The sequence below is a fragment of the Mchenga conophoros genome, linkage group LG13 (assembly GCF_057382185.1).
Source record: "Mchenga conophoros isolate Kocher_MC1m ecotype Shallow Benthic linkage group LG13, M_conophoros_male_GT1.1, whole genome shotgun sequence".
In the NCBI taxonomy this organism is placed as follows: Eukaryota; Metazoa; Chordata; class Actinopteri; order Cichliformes; family Cichlidae; genus Mchenga; species Mchenga conophoros.
This window is the reverse complement of record NC_140538.1, coordinates 30,489,388-30,508,380: the sequence shown is the minus strand read 5'-3', so window position 1 is coordinate 30,508,380 and position 18,993 is coordinate 30,489,388. Positions and strand designations below refer to the sequence as shown.

Here is an 18,993-nt window from a genome sequence, read left to right as displayed (position 1 = left end):
AGGGATGACGAGAAAGTAACAGGAGAAAATCCGTCCCGGTCAACCACCCAAACATCAATAACGGGAACCTTATACAGCGCTTCCCTATACCCGTCGAACTCCCGCAGGCACAAAGAAATTACAGAGGCTATTACTTATCACCTGACCAAGGATATGGCTCCCACCAACACTGTGCAAAACGAGGGATTTAGGAAAATGATCAACACCCTAGACAAATGCTACACAGTGCCGTCCCGCAACTATTTTTCTATTGTTGCACTACCTGCTCTATACACACAGTGTCGAGCAACGGTGGAGGCGGAATTTCAAGCAGTACAACATTTTGCGGCAACCACAAAACGTGAGACATTTGTTGTTTTTATGTTTGTTTATTGTTTTTATGTTCAGTCTCAACTGTTACGAAGTTGATGTGCAGTTAATAAGTGCAATAAATATTTATACTGGAAAAGAAAATCGTGAGAGAATCGTGATCTCAATTCTAAGCCAAAAAATCGTGATTCTCATTTTATGCAAAATCGTGCAGCCCTAGAATTAAGTCATTTGTGCATACTTACAGTGTGGGATGTGTGTAGCTCAACAATGGATAATAGTGCAGAAGAGGGTACGGCCATGCAGAGTTTAAAGCATGGAAGTACTGACATTACTTCCAGTTTCATTACGTAAAAAGTGACAAAAACATTAGTGCGGGCTGTCTCTGTGAAGGTTCTCAGTCATCCAGGTAACCGTAGTCTAAGGAGTTTAGAAAGAAAAGCGTCTGGACTTCTTTCAGTTGCTTGAAGACGTTTCACCTCTCATCCGAGAAGCTTCTTCAGTTCTAGGGTCAAATGGTGGAGAGTCCAAGATGTAAGACCCAAGGGGGACAATGGACCCCCTAATAATGATCCTCTACCTAATCACACAAGCCAAGGTGTGAAAATGGGTTTAGGTCACTATCAGCCAGGGTGTCGGATGAGCTCATTGTGAAACCTGGCCCCTATCATGTGATTTCCTGAGGTCAGATGGCCCAGGATGTGAGTGGGCGTTAAGGCGTCTGGGAAGGGATCTCAGAACTGGATTATAGATGGCAGACAGTTGGTGTCGTAAACTGCCGCCTGTGTTCAAAGATGGTCGTTCACACTGGACATAGATGGCTTTTTTCACTCCTCTTTCAAACCTGTCTTCTCTGTCCAAAATGTGAACATTGGCATCCTCGAAAGAGTGACCTTTGTCCTTTAGATGCAGATGGACCGCTGAGTCTTGTCCCGTGGAGGTGGCTCTTCTGTTGTACAGTGTGCGCTGTACACTCTGCGTGGGAAGAAAACTTCTTTCTACAGCGAAAAAACTTCAAATCTGAGTGAATACCTAGCACGCTGCCACGGGAATGTGAAACCGCTGAATCTTTAATTTTATTTATTTTTTTGCAGTTTTATATGCTGAAATATGCAGAAAATAGATTTGAATGTTAGACACATTTCTTCAAATCAAAGACTGTTGCATGTAATTTAATTTTTGCTTAATGCAATGTGCATAAAGTCAAAAGATTAAATCTAATAAAACAATTTTTAAAAAGAGACTTTTTCATTTGATTCAATTTTATATGATGGATTATGCAGAAAAAAAATAGAACTGAATCAGTAAAGTAACGGGATTACATTCTTGGAGAAGTAATTAGTAGTTAGGTAGTAATTACTTTTTTCAAGTAACTTGACCAACACTGCTGTCCACAACAGACTCATAGAAAATCCCGAGCATTGTCCGACAGATGTTAAAAGAACTCAGCTGCCTCCGAAAATAGAGACGACCGTGGCCCTTTCTGTAGAGTGCAGTGGTGTTTTTAACCCAGTCCAGTTTATTGTCTCTGTGTATTTCAAGGTATTTATAGTCCTCCACGATGTCCGCATTGACCCCTTTGGATTGAAACAGGGGTCACAGGTTTCCTGGTTCTCACTCAACTCAAAATTGAGTCATCTTTCCCTGTGAGATTTAGACTTGTGTGTTAGCTGCTCTCTTTTAATTCTCTTTTCTGTCATAATGACTGATTTTGTTCATTTAGAACTTCACAATTTTGCACAAATTTGCAGTTATATTCTACAATACAACTGCAAAATGAAAAACTTTGGATCTACTGAAGAAATCAAAGTGATTTAAAAGATAAATGGACACACCGCTCACCTTACATAGATAGTGGCTTCAGGTTTAGTTTCTAGTTTGACTAATGGATCATATATTTCTCCCTTTTTGCCACCAGAAGGAACAAACCACGACACCGACATTTTAGGATCACCTTCACCTTCAGTAACAGTGACCAGTACAGGCCAGCAATCATCAGGAATCTCAAAACCTGAAAGAAACAAACACTGTACAGAACTCAGAGTGGTAAATGGACTGGTTCTTATATAGTGCTTCTCTACACTATCTGAGCACTCAAAACACTTTACACAACTAGGCCTCATTCGTCTAGCACTTTTTCTATCTAACTTTCACACACATTCATACACTGATGCACCTGGAGAGCATGCAGACTGTAGCAGATGGGGATCAAACCACCAACCTTCCAATTAGTAGGCGACCTGCTCAACTTGAATATTAAACCAGGTAACACAAGACTAAAGGAATACAAGGTATCAGATTCTAGTTGTTGTTATGTTGATTTTAATCTTACATTTCTCAACTAATTTAGAAGTTCTGCACACTATCTTAGATCTTAGATCAACATATTACTTATTTATACAGTTCCATGTTTAGTTTAGCTACTGCCATCACAAACTAAATTACATACTCGAGTGATATTTCAGTGCCTCATGTACCTGCTTCAGCCTGTCTCTTGACGTAGGTCTTCAGGTGTGAATTTGCAGCTAAATAATCCCTGATCCTGGTGCTGTCGAGCTTTGTGGTAATCCAGTCGGTAGCACCATATAAGCGCACCTCAAAGTCCTGCACACAACAGAAGCAAAAACTATACTTAGCGACTAGAAATAAGAACACAACAATAGTATATGTGAACTGTTCCAAAGCCTACCTGGTGCGTCTCAACCACTTTGTACTGAGGACATTTTTCCTTTGGGCAAAAGTCCTGTCCGGTGCAGAGTGACACCAGGAACACAGCTAAGAGTGCAAAAACCACCTGTGCCATCTTCACTGAGTCTTCTGAGGAAGTGCCACTGCAGCTCCACAAACAATAATGCAACTTAAAAGTACATCAAAGCGATGCCCTATTGCACCAGATTGTATCAGACACGCTGACATAGCTGTGCTGCAAGGCAGATCAGGCAGTTTATCTTGTCTGTGGAAAAAGAAACAAAACAGACAAGCTGTCTCTGAAAATGTTTTGTGACAAAACAAATTCAAGGCCAAGAGACATACAGAAGTGTTTTTAAATTTAACCCTAACCCTTGTGCGTGTTTTTTTATTTTGACAGCGAATACGCACCTGCGGACCACTTATGTGCAGCCCTGGTTATTTAGCTCATCATATTGCAGCCACAGAAATTATTTTGTCCATGAAACCATAAAGCTGCACTTTCTTTTTGCCTTATAGTCTGATTTGTCATAACTTCTCCGTTTTGTGGTAAGCTTTTCTTTGGCTGTCACTTCTTCACCCTGACCTGTCTTATTTGGCTCAGCAGAACTGAAATGCTTTTACACGCTCACTCACATAAGCTCAGCGATTCTCTGCGCGATCAACCTCTCACATGTTTAAGCTTGCTGCGGGAGATTTCACTTGTCATGTTTGCATAGTAAGCTAACGATTAATAAGACGATGTCAGAGGAATTGGTGCACAAATTATCATCACTCACAGATCAGTGCTGTCGCTCTCTATACACAGTTCGCACGATTGCAAAGTGAAAGCAAAAAAACAAGCGCAAATTCAAACGCGACTTCAATATGTCACATATTGACAGTGGCTCACCGATGCCAATGACATAATTACCCAGCTACATTTCTGAAAGAATGCAAAAGCATTGACATATATTTTTCCTACAATAGCCCGACGGGCAGGGAAGAGATAGATTTTGGTAGCCCGACTGAAAAAATCGCTAGCTCCGGGACGTCGGGCTAGCGATATTGCAAGCCCTGTATCTGATTGAGGAATCACTCCTCTTTGGAAAAGAGAGTTTGTTACAGAGAAATAGCTCTTTCCAAAATAAAAGCTATACTATCCGCTTCTTCTGGGCTATATTCTCAGCAGCATAAGGAGAATCATGTGCTAACAGCTGTCTAAATGACTCGGCTAAAGTTAGTAGCATGCTTGTTGTTTTTGTCTTTGCACTAGGATGATGTCGGCGTAAATGTGCAGTGATATTCGTTGTGTTCCCACTAGTGCTTTCAGGTTAATCTCGTTGAAATGACCTTAACGCCACAACACGGCAAATCTCCGTTAACGAGCTACCGCCGATCGCTCCGTGCATGGGGCTAGACGGCAAACACGTTAACGAGCTAACTGCGCTAACACACTAGTTCACACCAATGTAATTGAGCATTGCATGGCACATCCAACATACTGTTTTACTTTAGTCCATGACTCGCTTACCTTCAGGGTCATACGTCACATGAAAACCAAAATAATTCCAAACGCCAGATCTGAATGAGGTTCAATTTGCCTGTTGCAAGTAGAGCTTAACTTCTGTCTCGCTAGCTTGCCCTGCTCTCTTCCTTCTGACTATGCTGTCTGTGTTGAGCGCTCAGTGGATCTGCGCTCGACAGTGCAGCCTAGGCGGAGTAGTCGAACACAGATTCACTGAGCGCTCAACACAGACAGCATCGTCAGAAGGAAAATTGATAAAATAAATTACAAATGTTGTATTGTTCGATACATATGCGTACCGAACCGAAAGCACTGTATCGAACGGTTCAATATCGATACGAATATCGTTGCACCCCTAGTATATATATATATATATATATATATATATATATATATATATATATATATATATATTAAAAAAAACTTAGACGAGGAGGGTGCTATGTTGTCAGAGATAGCTGTCTGACTGTGAGGTACTGCAACAGCAGAGGGCACCAATACTCCTTGGAAGCGTGTAGTCCTCCAAACAGCAGCACCCAGCACTGAACCAACAACCTGCTATTTCAATGTAAGTATATGATCAGACGTGAAACGTATATCAGCTGTAACCATAGTTACCTTGGTCAGTTTTCTTGTTGTGTTGAAAGCGTTCCTCTGTCACAGGCTTTGCCTTCAGTCCGATTTAGTTTTCTAGAAAGCTCATGCTAATGCAGCTGGTTGAATATTTTAGCTAGCTTTACTGTAAAACAAATGCCGGTTTAATTTACCAGGAGCAGCTAAATGTTCCTTTTTGATTTCTGTGCCAAGTCAGTGAAGTCACTGAGGGGTTATGTATTTCATTGCGACCTGCTTGGCGTTGTTAATCCTTTAGGTTATGGAAATAAATTGATAAAACTGTAGTTAAAGGAACCTTGTTTTGCATGCTGGAGATAATTTAGGCTTACATTGCACTGGTGGCTTTTGCTTTAGTCGTACACATCATTTCTGTAGATATTATTTAATGACACAATCTGTTTTTCACGGTGGTGATCGAAATCAGTGTGGAGCAGAATGCACCATAGAGATGTACAACTCTCCTGTTGAACACCTCAAGGCTGAAGGTACACCAGATATAGGAGGAGTAAAGTTTGAGTCAGCTTTTCAACTGTTTAAAAATATTTTCACATCTGTCAGCAAGGTTTGCCATTTTGATTAGGACACAACATTTTTAGGGCATTTTGTCATATGATGTTGCGCTGTTTCTTAAATTGTTTGTGAAAAAAAAGAATGGTTCACCCACTCCATTCTGAATCAGAGCGTTAAACAGTTTAAATACTCTGACTCTGATACCTCTTCAAAGCTGTCTGAAGTCAGTCCTCAAACAAACTCTCAGGACAGTTAATATAAACCTGGAACTTTTTAAGGCTGTTGCCTCTCATAATTGGTGACGTGGTGGAGTGGAAGATGGAACAGATGATTTTTACCCCACTGCATCCAGACTGCAAATGAATCGCGCATGTGTGAAGCCACTGCTGGCATGTGATGCACAGCAGCAGAAAAGGACCTGTGAGCCTCAATAACAGAGATTTTATTAGAAAAGTACAGAAATTTTGCGCCGGAAAATATAATTTTCTTTTGTATCAATACCTACTGAATGTTTTCAGTCAGTACTAAAAAGGTATCGTGTTTTGGTACCCAGTCCTACTCGAATTTCAATTCAATTGCAATTATCGTGTCAACGATACAATTCAATATTCCAATGCATCATGATAACTTTATTTCAGTTTGTTTGTTTTCATCAACAAATAAAGGAGGTTACATATAAGCTACTTTTTTTATTGCTCAAAACTTGTCTGAACAAAAACTGCACTTCTTGGTCCACTGTTGTATGTGGCTGAAGAAAACTAATTGGTGTTATTTTTAGCTTGGCCAGTCCTGATCAAAAGTTTAAGACCATTTTAAAAATGGCAAAAAAAATGATATTTTGCATGGTTGGATCTTAACAAGGTTCCAAGTAGATCTTCAACATGCCACAAGCAGAAATAGGAGTAAAGCAAAACATTTTTTGAGCATGTAATTTATTAAAAACAATGCTTAAACTGAAACAGGCTGTTTTACAGCTGATCAAAAGTTTAGGACCACACCTCCAAAAAAACATTGGTAAACCCCCAAAACAGAAATTAAAGGTCCAAACTTGAAATCAGTAATGAATAGGTCCACTGTTATTGTTGATCACTTCATGCAAGTGTTTCCATTAGGTGAGTGGGAACATTTCTCCAAGTGGTGAAGATGACCACACGAAGGGCGTCTACTGTCTGGAACTGTTGTCCATTCTCAGTTGGATTCAGATCAGGGGAAGACGCAGGATGGTCCAAAAGAGTGATGTTATTCTCCTGGAAGAAGTCCTTTGTCCTGTGGGCATTGTGTACTGTAGGATTGTCCTGTTGAAAAACCCAGTCGTTACCACACAGACAAGGGCCCTCAGTCATGAGGGATGCTCTCTGCATCACCTGGATATAACCAGCAGCCCTTTGACGCCCCTGTACCTCCTAAAACAGCTGCCAATAATTTACTGTAAATATGAACTTTTGAATTAAAAAAAAACATGCTTTGTATTATACAGCTCTTCTGTGCTTTGTCAATAGGAGACAGCAATCAAGCTTATTAAAAATGTATTTTAACTGGTTTAGATTATATTAGTTTTTTATTTCAATGTAATTATTGTACAAAAACCAAAGTTCACTGTGAATTTTACATTTATCAACAAAGTACACCGTTATGTATTCTGCATTATCACTATAAATTCTGGCAACCACAGCTGCATTAATTTACCGTAATATATATATATATATATATATATATATATATATATATATATATATATTTTTTTTTTTTTTTTTATTGCCTGTCCCGTTTGGATCTTTAGCCATCAGAATTGTTGTCTGAAGGCCAAGAAAGATGCCAAGTGGATTTACTTTACCAAGTGGATCATCACGGCCTTGCCATATTGGTCCATTTGATTGACCTTTATTATAATTATGTATTTATTTTATTTTCATTTTTTAAAGACGGGACAGACATGACTGGGCGATAGGACAGGGAGAAAGAATGAAAGAAAGAGAGGGAGAGAAAGAAAAATAGAGGGGGGAAGAGATGGTGAGAAAGGGGGGAAGAACAAAAAAGAAAAACAAACAAAACACCTGGATCACCACGATCACCAAAGAGCAACATAATAAAAACAACACCATCACAATAAACTAGCTAACAATAGATAACAGTAGATACTTTTTTAATTTCACCTGTTGAGAATGAAAAAAGAAAACAAGCAGAAGAAAACGAGAGCAATAGAATAAACAACATCACGATGATATATGGGAATATAACTGTAAATACTAAATGTTAAACATTATTGTGCAGCACATAAGATCAACAGAAGACAGTGTGCTTTGAGGTAGGAGCCAAAAAGGGTGTAGTTTGTGGGTGCGATCACCCGTGTGTACACCTGTGAGCATGAATGCGTTTGTTTTAAAAGGTTCCTTCATGTAATGATCTGCTAGAGGGTGTGGGGGGGCCACAGCCCCGTCCTCCAGGGCATGAAGCAGGTATGGAGGAGATCAAAACTCCAGACATCCAGAGGCCCTCAGAACACAAGAGACCAAGGAAGACCAACAGAGGGGCAGCCGCGCCACTGTCCCAGAAAGAGCTGAGGGGTCACTCAGCAGCCGCGGAGCAGAAGCCGGGGGGGTTGCAGTGACGTGCCCGTGAGCTCCGCCGGCAGCCAGCTGTGCCAGAGTGATCGAGCCCCAGGCCGAGAGGCCGAGGGCACCCCACCCCCGAAGTGGCCCGAGCGAGCCCGAGGCTCCAGGCCCCGATAAGCAGCCACCAAGGAGTAAGCCGGTGTGTACCTGGACGCCCATCCCCAGACACAAAGAACCACCAACGCACGATGTCTGAGGCCATCTGCCGCTGGCAGGGGAAGTGGTGGGGGAGATAGGCCTCCATACCTTGGAGGACCTGGGATGTCCCCAGGGAGGTGGCGTCTGATACCCAACCTGACATATAGACACAGACATACAGGCACACACAGATACAAACATCCATTCCCACCCTCATGCTCTCATATGCAATTACTCAACACTCACCCAACGTGGAGACAGACATAGAGAGACACTGTACACACAATCACACTCCCCAAGCGTACTCTAAGCCCCGGGTCTAGGTACCCTTGCCCCTGGAGGGGGGAACTGCACCCAGACCCCGGTGGTGTTACCCTTTTCCTTGGGGTGGGGAGAAGCAGACCGCCCCGACTCCGCAGCAGCAGGGAGGCCCCACATTCCAGACCCCAGTCGGACGGCCAACTCCTCCTAGCCCCCCCGCTCCAGCAGGCCGCAGAGAACGGGGGGGGGGGGGGGGGGATGTGAAGACTCCAAACCTCCCTCCTGTAGTGTTGATGCATGTGTGTTCTAAGGTGCCTTTAAAACCCAGGAGGGCATGGAGCTACCTGCTAGAGAGCAGCAGGTTAGCGCATAGCCCCTTCTGCTAGCCCTCAAGGTCTACGTTAAAAGCCATACAGCCATGGGTGATTGTGAGCACCAATGGGAGGGTTGAGGCTGCCCACTGCACATGCATGGCCGGAGTCGCAGAGACCTCCATCCATGTCACTGCTCTTTTGTTTAAAGTCGAGGCTACAGTGTGTATCAGAGGCACCAGAACTGTAACAGATGAGCCTGCATATTGGGTGTTGCCCGGAAATATGACCAAGATACAGCCCGAGGTTGCACATAACATTGTCTTCTCCTCAGCTGCTGCCCAAAAACTTGCTCTTGATGAAAACATAAACACACCTTCTGCAGTGAAAGACAAAAGGAGGCGTCCGCAAAAAAGGCAAATTCCAACTGCTACGCTGGAGGATTTGTCACCGTTACTGGATACACTGCAGGAACACAGTAACACTGTGGGTTTGTCTGGAATTGAAATCTATAAAACTATTACACCAATTACACTACCCAGTCACCCACATTACACAACAGAGACGCTGAGTCCCTTGGCCTTCCAGATCTTCAGGTGCACTGTGTAAAGTTTCTTACGGCAGCAACTCTTACTGAGGCACAGGCAGAAGAAATTGAAGCACAGACTAGAGAATCAGAGCTTCGGTGATGCATGCTGTTTTTGCTACAAGTTTGGACACTCCAGCCCAAAGTGTTGTGAATCGTGTGTGTTACCCCCGAAAGGACCTCTACTGTGCAAACAAGATGGGGCATCAAGCATGAAGAGGACGCACGAAAGGCCTACACCGAGATAATGGCAGCACATCACCACAAACTGCAGGTTCGTTTATGTGGTTTCTGTGTGAACACCAATTTTCCTGAAGTCGGAACATCTCCAGACTGACTCACAATGTGTGAATGTTGTGGGAAGGGGTGTCTGGAGATAAAGTGTCCTTTTAAGCAGGCATTGGCACAGGACAAAGCCTTTTGCTCGGAGGTAGCTGTTAATGGTCTTCAGTTGAAGCGGGCGCACCCATACTACTCTCAGGTACAAACACAAATCTTTGTTACCGGCGCCAGCCACTGTGACCTCGTCGTATGGACACAAAGAGACTGTGCTGTGATACGCATCTTCCCTGATGTAGATTTTTGGGAACCACGTTTAAAGCAAGCACAAGACTTCTTCCAAAAAGTGTGCCTTGCCTTGCATGCTGGTGTTCTGAGAAACCATCCTACTCTGACAAAACGTGCTACCCGTATTCTAATTTGATGGTGACTTGCGACTAAACCTAACCCTAACCATAACCTTAACCTTAAGAAGTATTCCGGATGGGTGACAGAAAAAGAAGTTAATTCGGCGTTGGTGTTGTGCGCATGCGTCGCGTCTGCGCAGAAACATTGGGTAGGACGTTTTTTCAGGCAGAACACCGGTCCGAGTTTGACACAGGTATGTCGTCATGCCCCATGTGCAGCGTTGGAGCCCAGTCTGGATTTGTTATATCCATTTCATATGCTGGTTTGCCTGCAATAATGCCAAATAATAAGCTACTCCGTCAACATGATCTGGTTCTGCAGCATCACTCATTAGGATGTTTGATCTAATTATCTATGACCTCAGCACATTTAAAATAACACTAAAAGCCTATTAAGAGTGACATGAATTTATTTAGAACTTACCGGAAAGAAAATGTCGCGAGCAAACCAACACAAAACTGGGGATTGCAGAGAACTCGATATCAGCTCGTCTCACCGCTGCTATCCAAGCCTGACGTCTTCGTGGTGGCAATAACAAATTTCCCACGTGTGGGACTAATAAAGGTTATCTTATCTTATCTTATCTTATCTTATCTTATCTTATCTTATTGTGGCTCAAGAGTTGAGAGTTCGCCTTGTAATCGGAAGGTTGCCAGTTCGAGCCCTGGCTTGGACAGTCTCTGTCGTTGTGTCCTTGGGCAAGACACTTCACCCGTAGCCTACTGGTGGTGGTCAGAGTGCCCGGTGGCGCCAGTGTCCGGCAGCCTCATCTCTGTCAGTGCGCCCCTGGGTGGCTGTGGCTACAATGTAGCTGCCATCACCAGTGTGTGTGAATGGGTGGATGACTGGATGTGTAAAGCGCTTTGGGGTCCTTAGTGACTAGTAAAGCGCAGGCCATTTACCATTCGTTTAGTAATATCGGATACATGAGATCCCTCACATTGCTTCCAGGAGGGGAAACAATAAAAAGAAAGCCCATTTTCCAGCTTCTTGCCTTCCCGATCGTGTGATCTAACGTTGCAACCGACAACACAGCAAGTACGAACCATAGCTAATGTTTCCGTGTGCTTTCGCTCCCGTGTGCTTTGTTTGGCCCACTAAGATGGCGGCTCGACCAGAAATCTTGGCCACGCCCCCTCCCGGGACATCACGCTCCAAAGCCCTATATTATTTTATACAGTTTCACTATATTTAACGAAGTAAGACTGTAATCAGGTTAACGGAATGTCTGTTGTTTTCACATGAATTACCCATAAATAATTTTACAATTTATTTTTAAATTCATAGTCATTTACGGTAAAAAATAAATAAATAATTATTTACTGTGAAATTTATGGTTACCAAAATAGGAAACCGTTTTGTGTTCTACATTTACAGTTTATTTTTCACGGTGAAATTCTGGCAACCACAGCTGCCAGCTCATCCAGAGGACAGGAGAAGTATGGTTAGAATTGTTGTGGAGGCCATGCAAGTCCTCTGCAGAAACCCTAAACGTGCATCTTGTGAAGAGGTTGCTAAGATCATTAAAAACTAAACAGATACCCTCAAACATTTGCAGATTTTACTGAAAAGGGAGAAAGACTGGGTTGCAAAAGAAAGACATCCTGTTAACAATTTTTAATTCACAAGGACCTGGAGCTGTGGAGAGACCTGATGTGGATGACTTCATGTGCCTCACATATATTTCTCAGCGGCAGCTTATTAACAGTTGTCCCTCACTTTCAGTAGCTGAAATTCAGGAGCAGTGGCCATTCTTGTTTACTCGGAAAGGTCTTTCAAACCACTTTCAGAAACTCACAGGTATTGATATCAGTGAGCGCTTAAGTCGGGCCCTCATAACCAAAGGCAGAAGGATTGTTAACTATTTCTCCAGCCAGAAGCTCAAATGAAACCTTGGTATAAGGACACTTCTCCAGCAGATAGAAAGTGAGGAAGTTTTGACCAACAACAAGGTTGGCACAGCAGCCATACTTCTCATGATGAAGTATTACAAGGAAAATGAAGACTCTCTCTTTGTCTTAGCAGATGTAAGCTTCTTTAATACAGCTCTAGGTTTAATGCTGTTGCTTGCTGTCCTGTTTTTTTTTTTCATTACATAAAATGTCTTGGTCCTTTATCTGGCAGGAAACCAGGATGTCCCTTGAAGCCAAGAGCAACCTGGCAATCAACCCAAGGCTGATTATGCTTGGTAAGAAATCATTTATGAAATAGAGCTGATTAGACCATATTACAACTTCTGTTTGGCACAGGAGTTTTTCATGGAGACAGGTATCCAGTCTCTGTTTATTTAGCTCACATTTCTGTAATTTCCTTTATAAACCAAGGTTGTTGGATATGTGTTTCGGTGAATCCAGCAAAGTAACAATATCAAATTTCACATTACATATTACTGATCAACATGGTAGTCTAGCTACACTAACAGCAGAAATACTGAAGTCAATACTGTAAAGTTTAACAGCACCACAAACGATAAACTCCAAAATAACCATACAGTTGATGGAACTCCAGTAATTTAACTGGGCTGACTCTTTGTTAGGTGTGTTTAATGTGCAGAATAATTCCCAATTATGTACAATAATAATATGTTAACACGGACTACATAAGGCCATTAATAATTAACTGTACGTAGCTATTTCCTTTATGATTATCTAGACAGTGTGAAGAAGTGAAGTATTGAAATTATTTTGTGTTACATAATGACAATGTTGCCCCTGTACATTTAAAGACAAAGTTTAATGACCGCCACCTGCTGGATGGTGAGTGCAGAGGGGCGTGTAATTGTTGAGTTGGACAAAGAGAACACCTTTGCTGATGCAATGTCAGTCTTCTTTGGTTCATTCTATGTATTGAACCTGGAATACCAGGAGTCAGCATGTGCAACATTGGAACTAATTCAGAGGTATGTTTTAACAGTTAGCTAATTGTGACAGATGATGAATAAATTATCCCTAAGTAGGTCATTTTTTTCACATCACAACTCAATGTTACTGTATGTTTCTATTTATTGTGGCATGCTTTAAGGGTTTTTGTAAGGATAAACCCTGAAGAGGGAACCAAATGTACCTCCAAGGTTGGGACAAGCAGAAAGACTGGGACCACTGTGAAGCGAAAGGTTGTTCACATTAACCCTCATGTCACAACTTTCCTCCAGCGGCTTACTGAATTTGAGTGGAAAACTTCAAATTAGGTAACTGTTGTTGCCATTTATAGTAAATTTCTTGCATAATTTAAGTGAACAATGTATTGTTACCTGTGTCTCCACAGATGATCCATGGCCCATGCTTTCTGGACATTTACACGAGGCGAACAACAATGAAGACAAGCTCTTTTGCCACCTTGCAAGAAGCTGTCTCTGTCCAATAGGTTTTATGAGTGCAACAGTTTTGATTTTTTCCCCCTTCTTTTACCTGTTTCTTAAAATTTATTTCAGGTACTTACACTTTTATTGTCACATGCATTAGCTCACCCTACAAATCAATGAACTCGGTCCACAAAGCAAGATCAGGGTTCAGTGCAGGTCCTGCTCCTCCATGTCCTTGTAGACCCTGCTTTGTACATTGATTTGGTGGTGTGAGCCAGTATTTTGGATAAGTGTATATAGAGGCAGAAGTGTGGGGCTTGATGTTCTATTCATTTCAATTCAGTTTATTTGTATGGTGCCAACAAAATGAATGCCAAAGCACTTCACAGTGTAGGTTTAAGACCCTACAAAATATAACTAAGAAAACTCATCACTTGAGCATATGTTGTCTGTTGTGATATGGATATGACATAATATCGCAACCATCTGAGAAAATACATGGGTTAAATGGTTTAGTAAAAACAAGTGCTTCCTCAATCAAAATATGTTTTCAGTTCTTTTCAGTTTTTGATTTTGGAAATGTGTATTTCTGCAGAGGAAAATCAGACCTGAGTGGTGTAAAGCACATGAATTATGAATTATATGTATATATATATATATATATATATATATATATATATATATATATAGTCATGTATATAGTCATGTCGTAGATTTTGGAGCAAACAAGAAATTGATTAAAATGTTCTATTTTATTTTAGCAATCATCAACTTCATATCCAGGTTTCGTACGGGTGCTTGAAATGCTTGAAAAATCTTGGATTATAATATTGTAGTATTGGATTTCAGATTTGGTGCTTAAAACCTCTTGAAACTGTAACCGTATTTCATTCACTACAAATAACTATCTGATTGAATAGTTTTCTTATCAGATAGAGAAATAAAATGAGTCGCAAAGTCTAAAAGCAACATTCTCTGTCTGGGCTGCCTTGTACCTCTGCACGTCAGTCTGTTTCAATGTGTGACCCCCAGCGACTGTAGAAAATATGGACGACGCCAAAACGTCTCTATCGCCCCCTGGTGTCTGGCTGTAGTACAGGTCATAAACCCCGCCTCCTACATGTTAGCGGATGGGACAAGGGTCAGACTAAAATAAATTAATTCTCCTCAGATCATGTTTTTCCAAAGATTCTTCCTTTGTTATCAATAGTTCTCATCACGCTGATTTATGTCCAAGGGGTCTCGTTTCCCATAAGTTTGATTCTAATTTCTACCACGGTGATGTTAAATTGGGGTGTAACGTCATCATAGCAGCTTTGACTGGAGTCACGGAGAAACTTGCGTATCTCTGTTCGGGAATAGCAGATGGAGCGTAGGCTGTGAGAGGAGGGCTAGCGTTTACGTTACGAAAACACGACCGACTGTTTTAACCTGACAGCCTGAGGTGTTCTTCATAGTAGTGATGTGTCGGTCGCGAATGAAACTGAGCCGACTCTTTGAAGTGAACGACGCGAGCCCTGGGTTTCTTTCTTTCTCTCACCCTCTCTCTCGCACTTTTTTTCCGCTTCACTCCGCACGCGAGCCCTGTGCTTTGCGCTGATGAATCGCATTATTGGCTGGACTATGGGATAAGGCAACATCGTTCTAATCCCATACAGCAGCCAGTCACTTACTGACTAACACTGCAAAACAGAATTGTTAAAGTGTTAATGTTAATTTCAATTCAGGTTAGATTTTTTTTTGTACGCAACGCAGTGCGCAATTGCGCACACCCGCAGCTTAGAGGGAACATTGGTTACAGTCATTAGGATTCACTAAATTTTTAGTTAATTTTCCACTGGTTTAGAAAGAATGCCTGCCCTCTTTTACGTTTCACGTCACACATCAAGTCCTAATAATCTTTTGTTTAACAGGCGTTAAAATTACGCCATGTTAACAGAAACTAAGACAAAATGCAGAATCAATCAAACTACCTACACAGATTCAATAGCTTGCAGCACTATTTTGAGCGACAATAACTTGAAGTGAGCTTTTCAGTATGACTTCTCATACATATCTTTCACATTATTATGGAGGAATTGTGGCCTCCTCTTCTCATTGCTTCAGTTCATTGAGGCCCGCCAGGGTTTGTTTATGTACAACTCTCTTTAGGACCTGACCTGCCACAGCATTTCATTCGAATGAAATGCTGTGGCAGGTCAGCCTAACCCTAACCCTATGCTCTGAACTTTGACTGGGCCATTATAACAATTTGATTCTTTTCTTTTTCAGCTGTTCTGCTGCTGATTTGCTGCTGTGCTTGGGATCACTGGCCCACCTTTGACCTAACCTCTAGCTGTCAGACAGATGGCCTCACATGTGACTCTAGAACACTTCGGTCCACATTGTGGTCAATGAGTGGAAGGTGGCCAGGTTCTGAGGTTGTAATATAAGTCAAACCATCATCATCTTTTCATCATCATGTTTGACAGTTAGTATGAGCTGTTTGTGCTGATACGCTATGTTTGGTTTTAACTATATGTGATGCTATGCATTATGACCAAGCATCTCTACTTTGGTGGGCCCAAAAGAGATTGTTCAGTAAGTCTTTGGTTGTGTTTTGTTTAATTTCAGATGCAGTTTTGCAAATCTAAGCCATGTTGCCATGTTCTTTGAACCTTTTAAAAGTCATTCGGGATGCCTGGGCACTATTTTGTCCAGAAACTAAAATTAAGAAATAATCTTTCACTGAAAAGGGCAGCACGGTGGCACGGTGGTTAGCACTGTTGCTGCACAGCAAGAAGGTCCTGAGTTCAATTCCACCATCAGGCCGGGGACGTTCTGTGTGGAGTTTGCATGTTCTCCCCGTGTTTGCGTGGGTTCTCTCCGGGTACTCCGGCTTCCTCCCACCGTCCAAAGACATGCAACTTGTGGGGATAGGTTAATTGGATAATCCAAATTGCCACTAGGTGTGAATGTGAGTGTGAATGGTTGTCTGTCCTTGTGTGTTAGCCCTGCGACAGACTGGCGACCTGTCCAGGGTGTACCCCGCCTCTCGCCCTATGACAGCTGGGATTGGCTCCAGCACCCCCCGCGACCCTGAAAAGGATAAGCAGTAGCGAATGGATGGATGGATGGATAAATGTCACCTGCTTTGTGGATAGGCTAAGTATAGAGCTATAATCTTTATGAAAGATGTTTAGTCAACAATAGAAAGTAGTAAATGAACACCATGCTCATGGAAAAAGAATATGGGGAAATTGAGTAGCAATGGATATAAAGATTTTTATATGAAAATAATATTTTTTTCAACTGTTTTGGGTGGAGAGTGCTTCCTTTCTTAATGAATAACTACTCCACATGCAAAAAATATCTAATCATAGTGTGACCCTTATGGTTATCCATAGGTATTATTTGCAAAAATGTAAAGGCAACACATGATTGGCTCATGTGCCCTTGGAACAAATGTATTAGTGAGATATTTTTTGTCCACTACAGCACCATCAGCAGTTGCACTGTGGGTCTTGTGGTTTACACTGTCAAAAAGTTCCCACAAATTGTCTGAGTGCATTGTTGTTGTTGCCACTTAAACTCGTAGTGATGCTGCTGACTCTTAAGCTCTGTCAGAGTTTGCAGTGTCATCAGGTTTTTTCTATACTCTCTCAATCAAACCTAGAAGCAGCGGTAAGCCATCTGTTGAAACTGGGGTGAAATACACCAAAACCTCAAAAAGCCATAGTCACGTGATGTCTATAGTGTTTCCAACTTTTATTTTATCCATACTGTGATTTTTAAATGCCTGTCCATGAGTGCCTTTCATTCTTCTTATTCTTCTTAATAATAATAAATCAAAACAGCATCAATCTGTCACTATCAAACAGCTAATCTTTATTTCTGTTCCACGTCAGACTTTCACCTGTCTCAGCTGGGAGGCCTCAAGCAAAAACAAAACACCTAAAACATACCAGACCTCTCTACATGAGTGTATTTCTTCATAGATATAGTGTCACAGTAATCATGTGTAAATACATGCTGCTTCTGCATTTTAGTTTAATTTTTGTCAAATAAATAATGACATTGTGTAAAATATCGTGTTTTGTTATTCATCTGAGGTTAGATTAATTAATACACATGACACTATGTTTTATTATCTCCTGATATGTAATACCTTGGAAATGAAAGAGGGTGTGCGTTCTTTTTACTGTATTTATTTATATTAGATTATATTAGATTTTTTCTATTTTCCTTGGCCCTCTCCTGACCGGTTTTGGTATCATCTCATTTATAAAAATCCTGGAAATGCTCCTGGGAGTTGTATTTTTAGCTTACAATCTGGCAGTGACACTTTTTGGAAATGAGGATTGACTCTTCCCCTTTTAGTGATTGCTATCCTTAAGAAGAGAGGTCACGCTTCCATAAATATCAGAGCAAACCATGATCAGTGCTATCTGCCCTGATTATAAACGAACCTAAAAATAGAAGCAGCCCGTCACTTTGAACAATCAGAGTGCAGCACTGTTCACATCTAACTCCAGCAGATGGCGTAACAAACCAAGAGGCACAAGGAGAGAGCGAGTAAGCGAGTGATGGTAGAACGAGAGAGGCTCTCCACACTATCACACCTTATCATCCTGGCTCTTCGGCTATGCACCTGCAACCTCTCCTTGGAGCCCCCCTTCTTATCATCCTCCTCTTTTTTCCGCCCTCCGCCCGGCGGTCGGACTGAGGTAGTGCGCGCTCAGCAGCGGGAGTGCGCAAAGCGGTCGGCATGCACCTGGAGAGAAACCGCCCCGCCAAGCCGGCCAAGGGCTTAACCAGAGACGCAGCAGGATGCGGAACGATGCTCTAACGACAGTGATATAGCAGCAGAGCACCGGGTGGATATCAGAGCTGCAGCATGGGCGTGGGAAAGAGGCGCAATGACAGCGATGTGATTCCACAGATATAAGAAGGGTGGGTGGGGGGAACCCGAGTTACGTTTGGACCAGAGTTGTGCATTTGAAAGCTTCGATTTGGTTGCTCTGAAATTCATCAGACACAACACTTTGTTTTACCTCCCGGTCTACCTTCACCGGAGTTTAAAGGGATGGAGAAAAGCGCACAGCAGCAGTCCAAAAGCGCAGAGAGACCAGCAGAGGACATCTCCAAAATACCCGATGAGGAGCTGCTGAAGTGGGGTAAAGAGGAGCTGGTGAGGCGGCTGCGGAGGGCAGAAGCAGAAAAAAGGGGCGTCATCGTGGAGCACGGCAATCTGATGCGGGAGGTGAACCGGAGACTCCAACAACACCTGAACGAGATACGGAGTTTGAAGGTGAGGTCGGGTGGTGCTGATGAAGGGGATCCCGGGGAGCCAGGCTGTGCCAGGGCCCGTGTGGGGTTTCTTCCAATGTGTAGACTATGTGTAGACAGCCTACTGACCGAAACAAGTGTGGGCTCTGCATGAGAAGAAATACAGCCAGGTTACAGGGGTAGATTTAAGGTCAAATTTA

General features: G+C 42.2%; 2 protein-coding genes and 1 pseudogene across 3 annotated transcripts in view; 2 read left to right on the top strand and 1 right to left on the bottom strand.

Annotated features, from left to right (window-relative positions):
• Nucleotides 1-2,084: 2,084 nt before the first annotated feature.
• Nucleotides 2,085-3,247, bottom strand: LOC146561524 (uncharacterized). Its single transcript, XM_085295851.1, has 3 exons — nucleotides 2,999-3,247; nucleotides 2,787-2,913; nucleotides 2,085-2,320 (listed from the first exon to the last, which is right to left on the bottom strand). The coding sequence occupies exons 1-3, from the start codon at nucleotides 3,110-3,112 to the stop codon at nucleotides 2,148-2,150; spliced, it is 414 nt and encodes a 137-aa protein (XP_085151977.1). The 5' UTR covers nucleotides 3,113-3,247; the 3' UTR covers nucleotides 2,085-2,147.
• An 8,418-nt stretch (nucleotides 3,248-11,665) lies between these two features.
• Nucleotides 11,666-13,411, top strand: LOC146561523 (uncharacterized; annotated as a pseudogene).
• A 4,707-nt stretch (nucleotides 13,412-18,118) lies between these two features.
• The window catches only part of LOC146561521 (uncharacterized), a 41,703-nt gene continuing 40,828 nt past the window's right edge, over nucleotides 18,119-18,993 (top strand). For both annotated transcript variants that reach the window (XR_014894893.1, XM_085297680.1), the window contains exon 1: nucleotides 18,119-18,815. Coding sequence is in view for 1 of the 2 variants with exons in the window: in XM_085297680.1 (XP_085153806.1) it covers nucleotides 18,591-18,815 (225 nt within the window). In the remaining variant the exon portion in view is untranslated. The remainder of the gene's footprint in view (nucleotides 18,816-18,993) is intronic.

Coding starts and splice junctions, on each gene's coding strand:
- LOC146561524 (XM_085295851.1), bottom strand. CDS start 3,112: ATGGCACAGGTGGTTTTTGCACTCTTAGCTGTGTTCCTGGTGTCACTC. Junction 2,914..2,998: donor AAGTGGTTGAGACGCACCAG/GTAGGCTTTGGA, acceptor TGTTGTGTGCAG/GACTTTGAGGTGCGCTTATA. Junction 2,321..2,786: donor CAAGAGACAGGCTGAAGCAG/GTACATGAGGCA, acceptor TGTTTCTTTCAG/GTTTTGAGATTCCTGATGAT.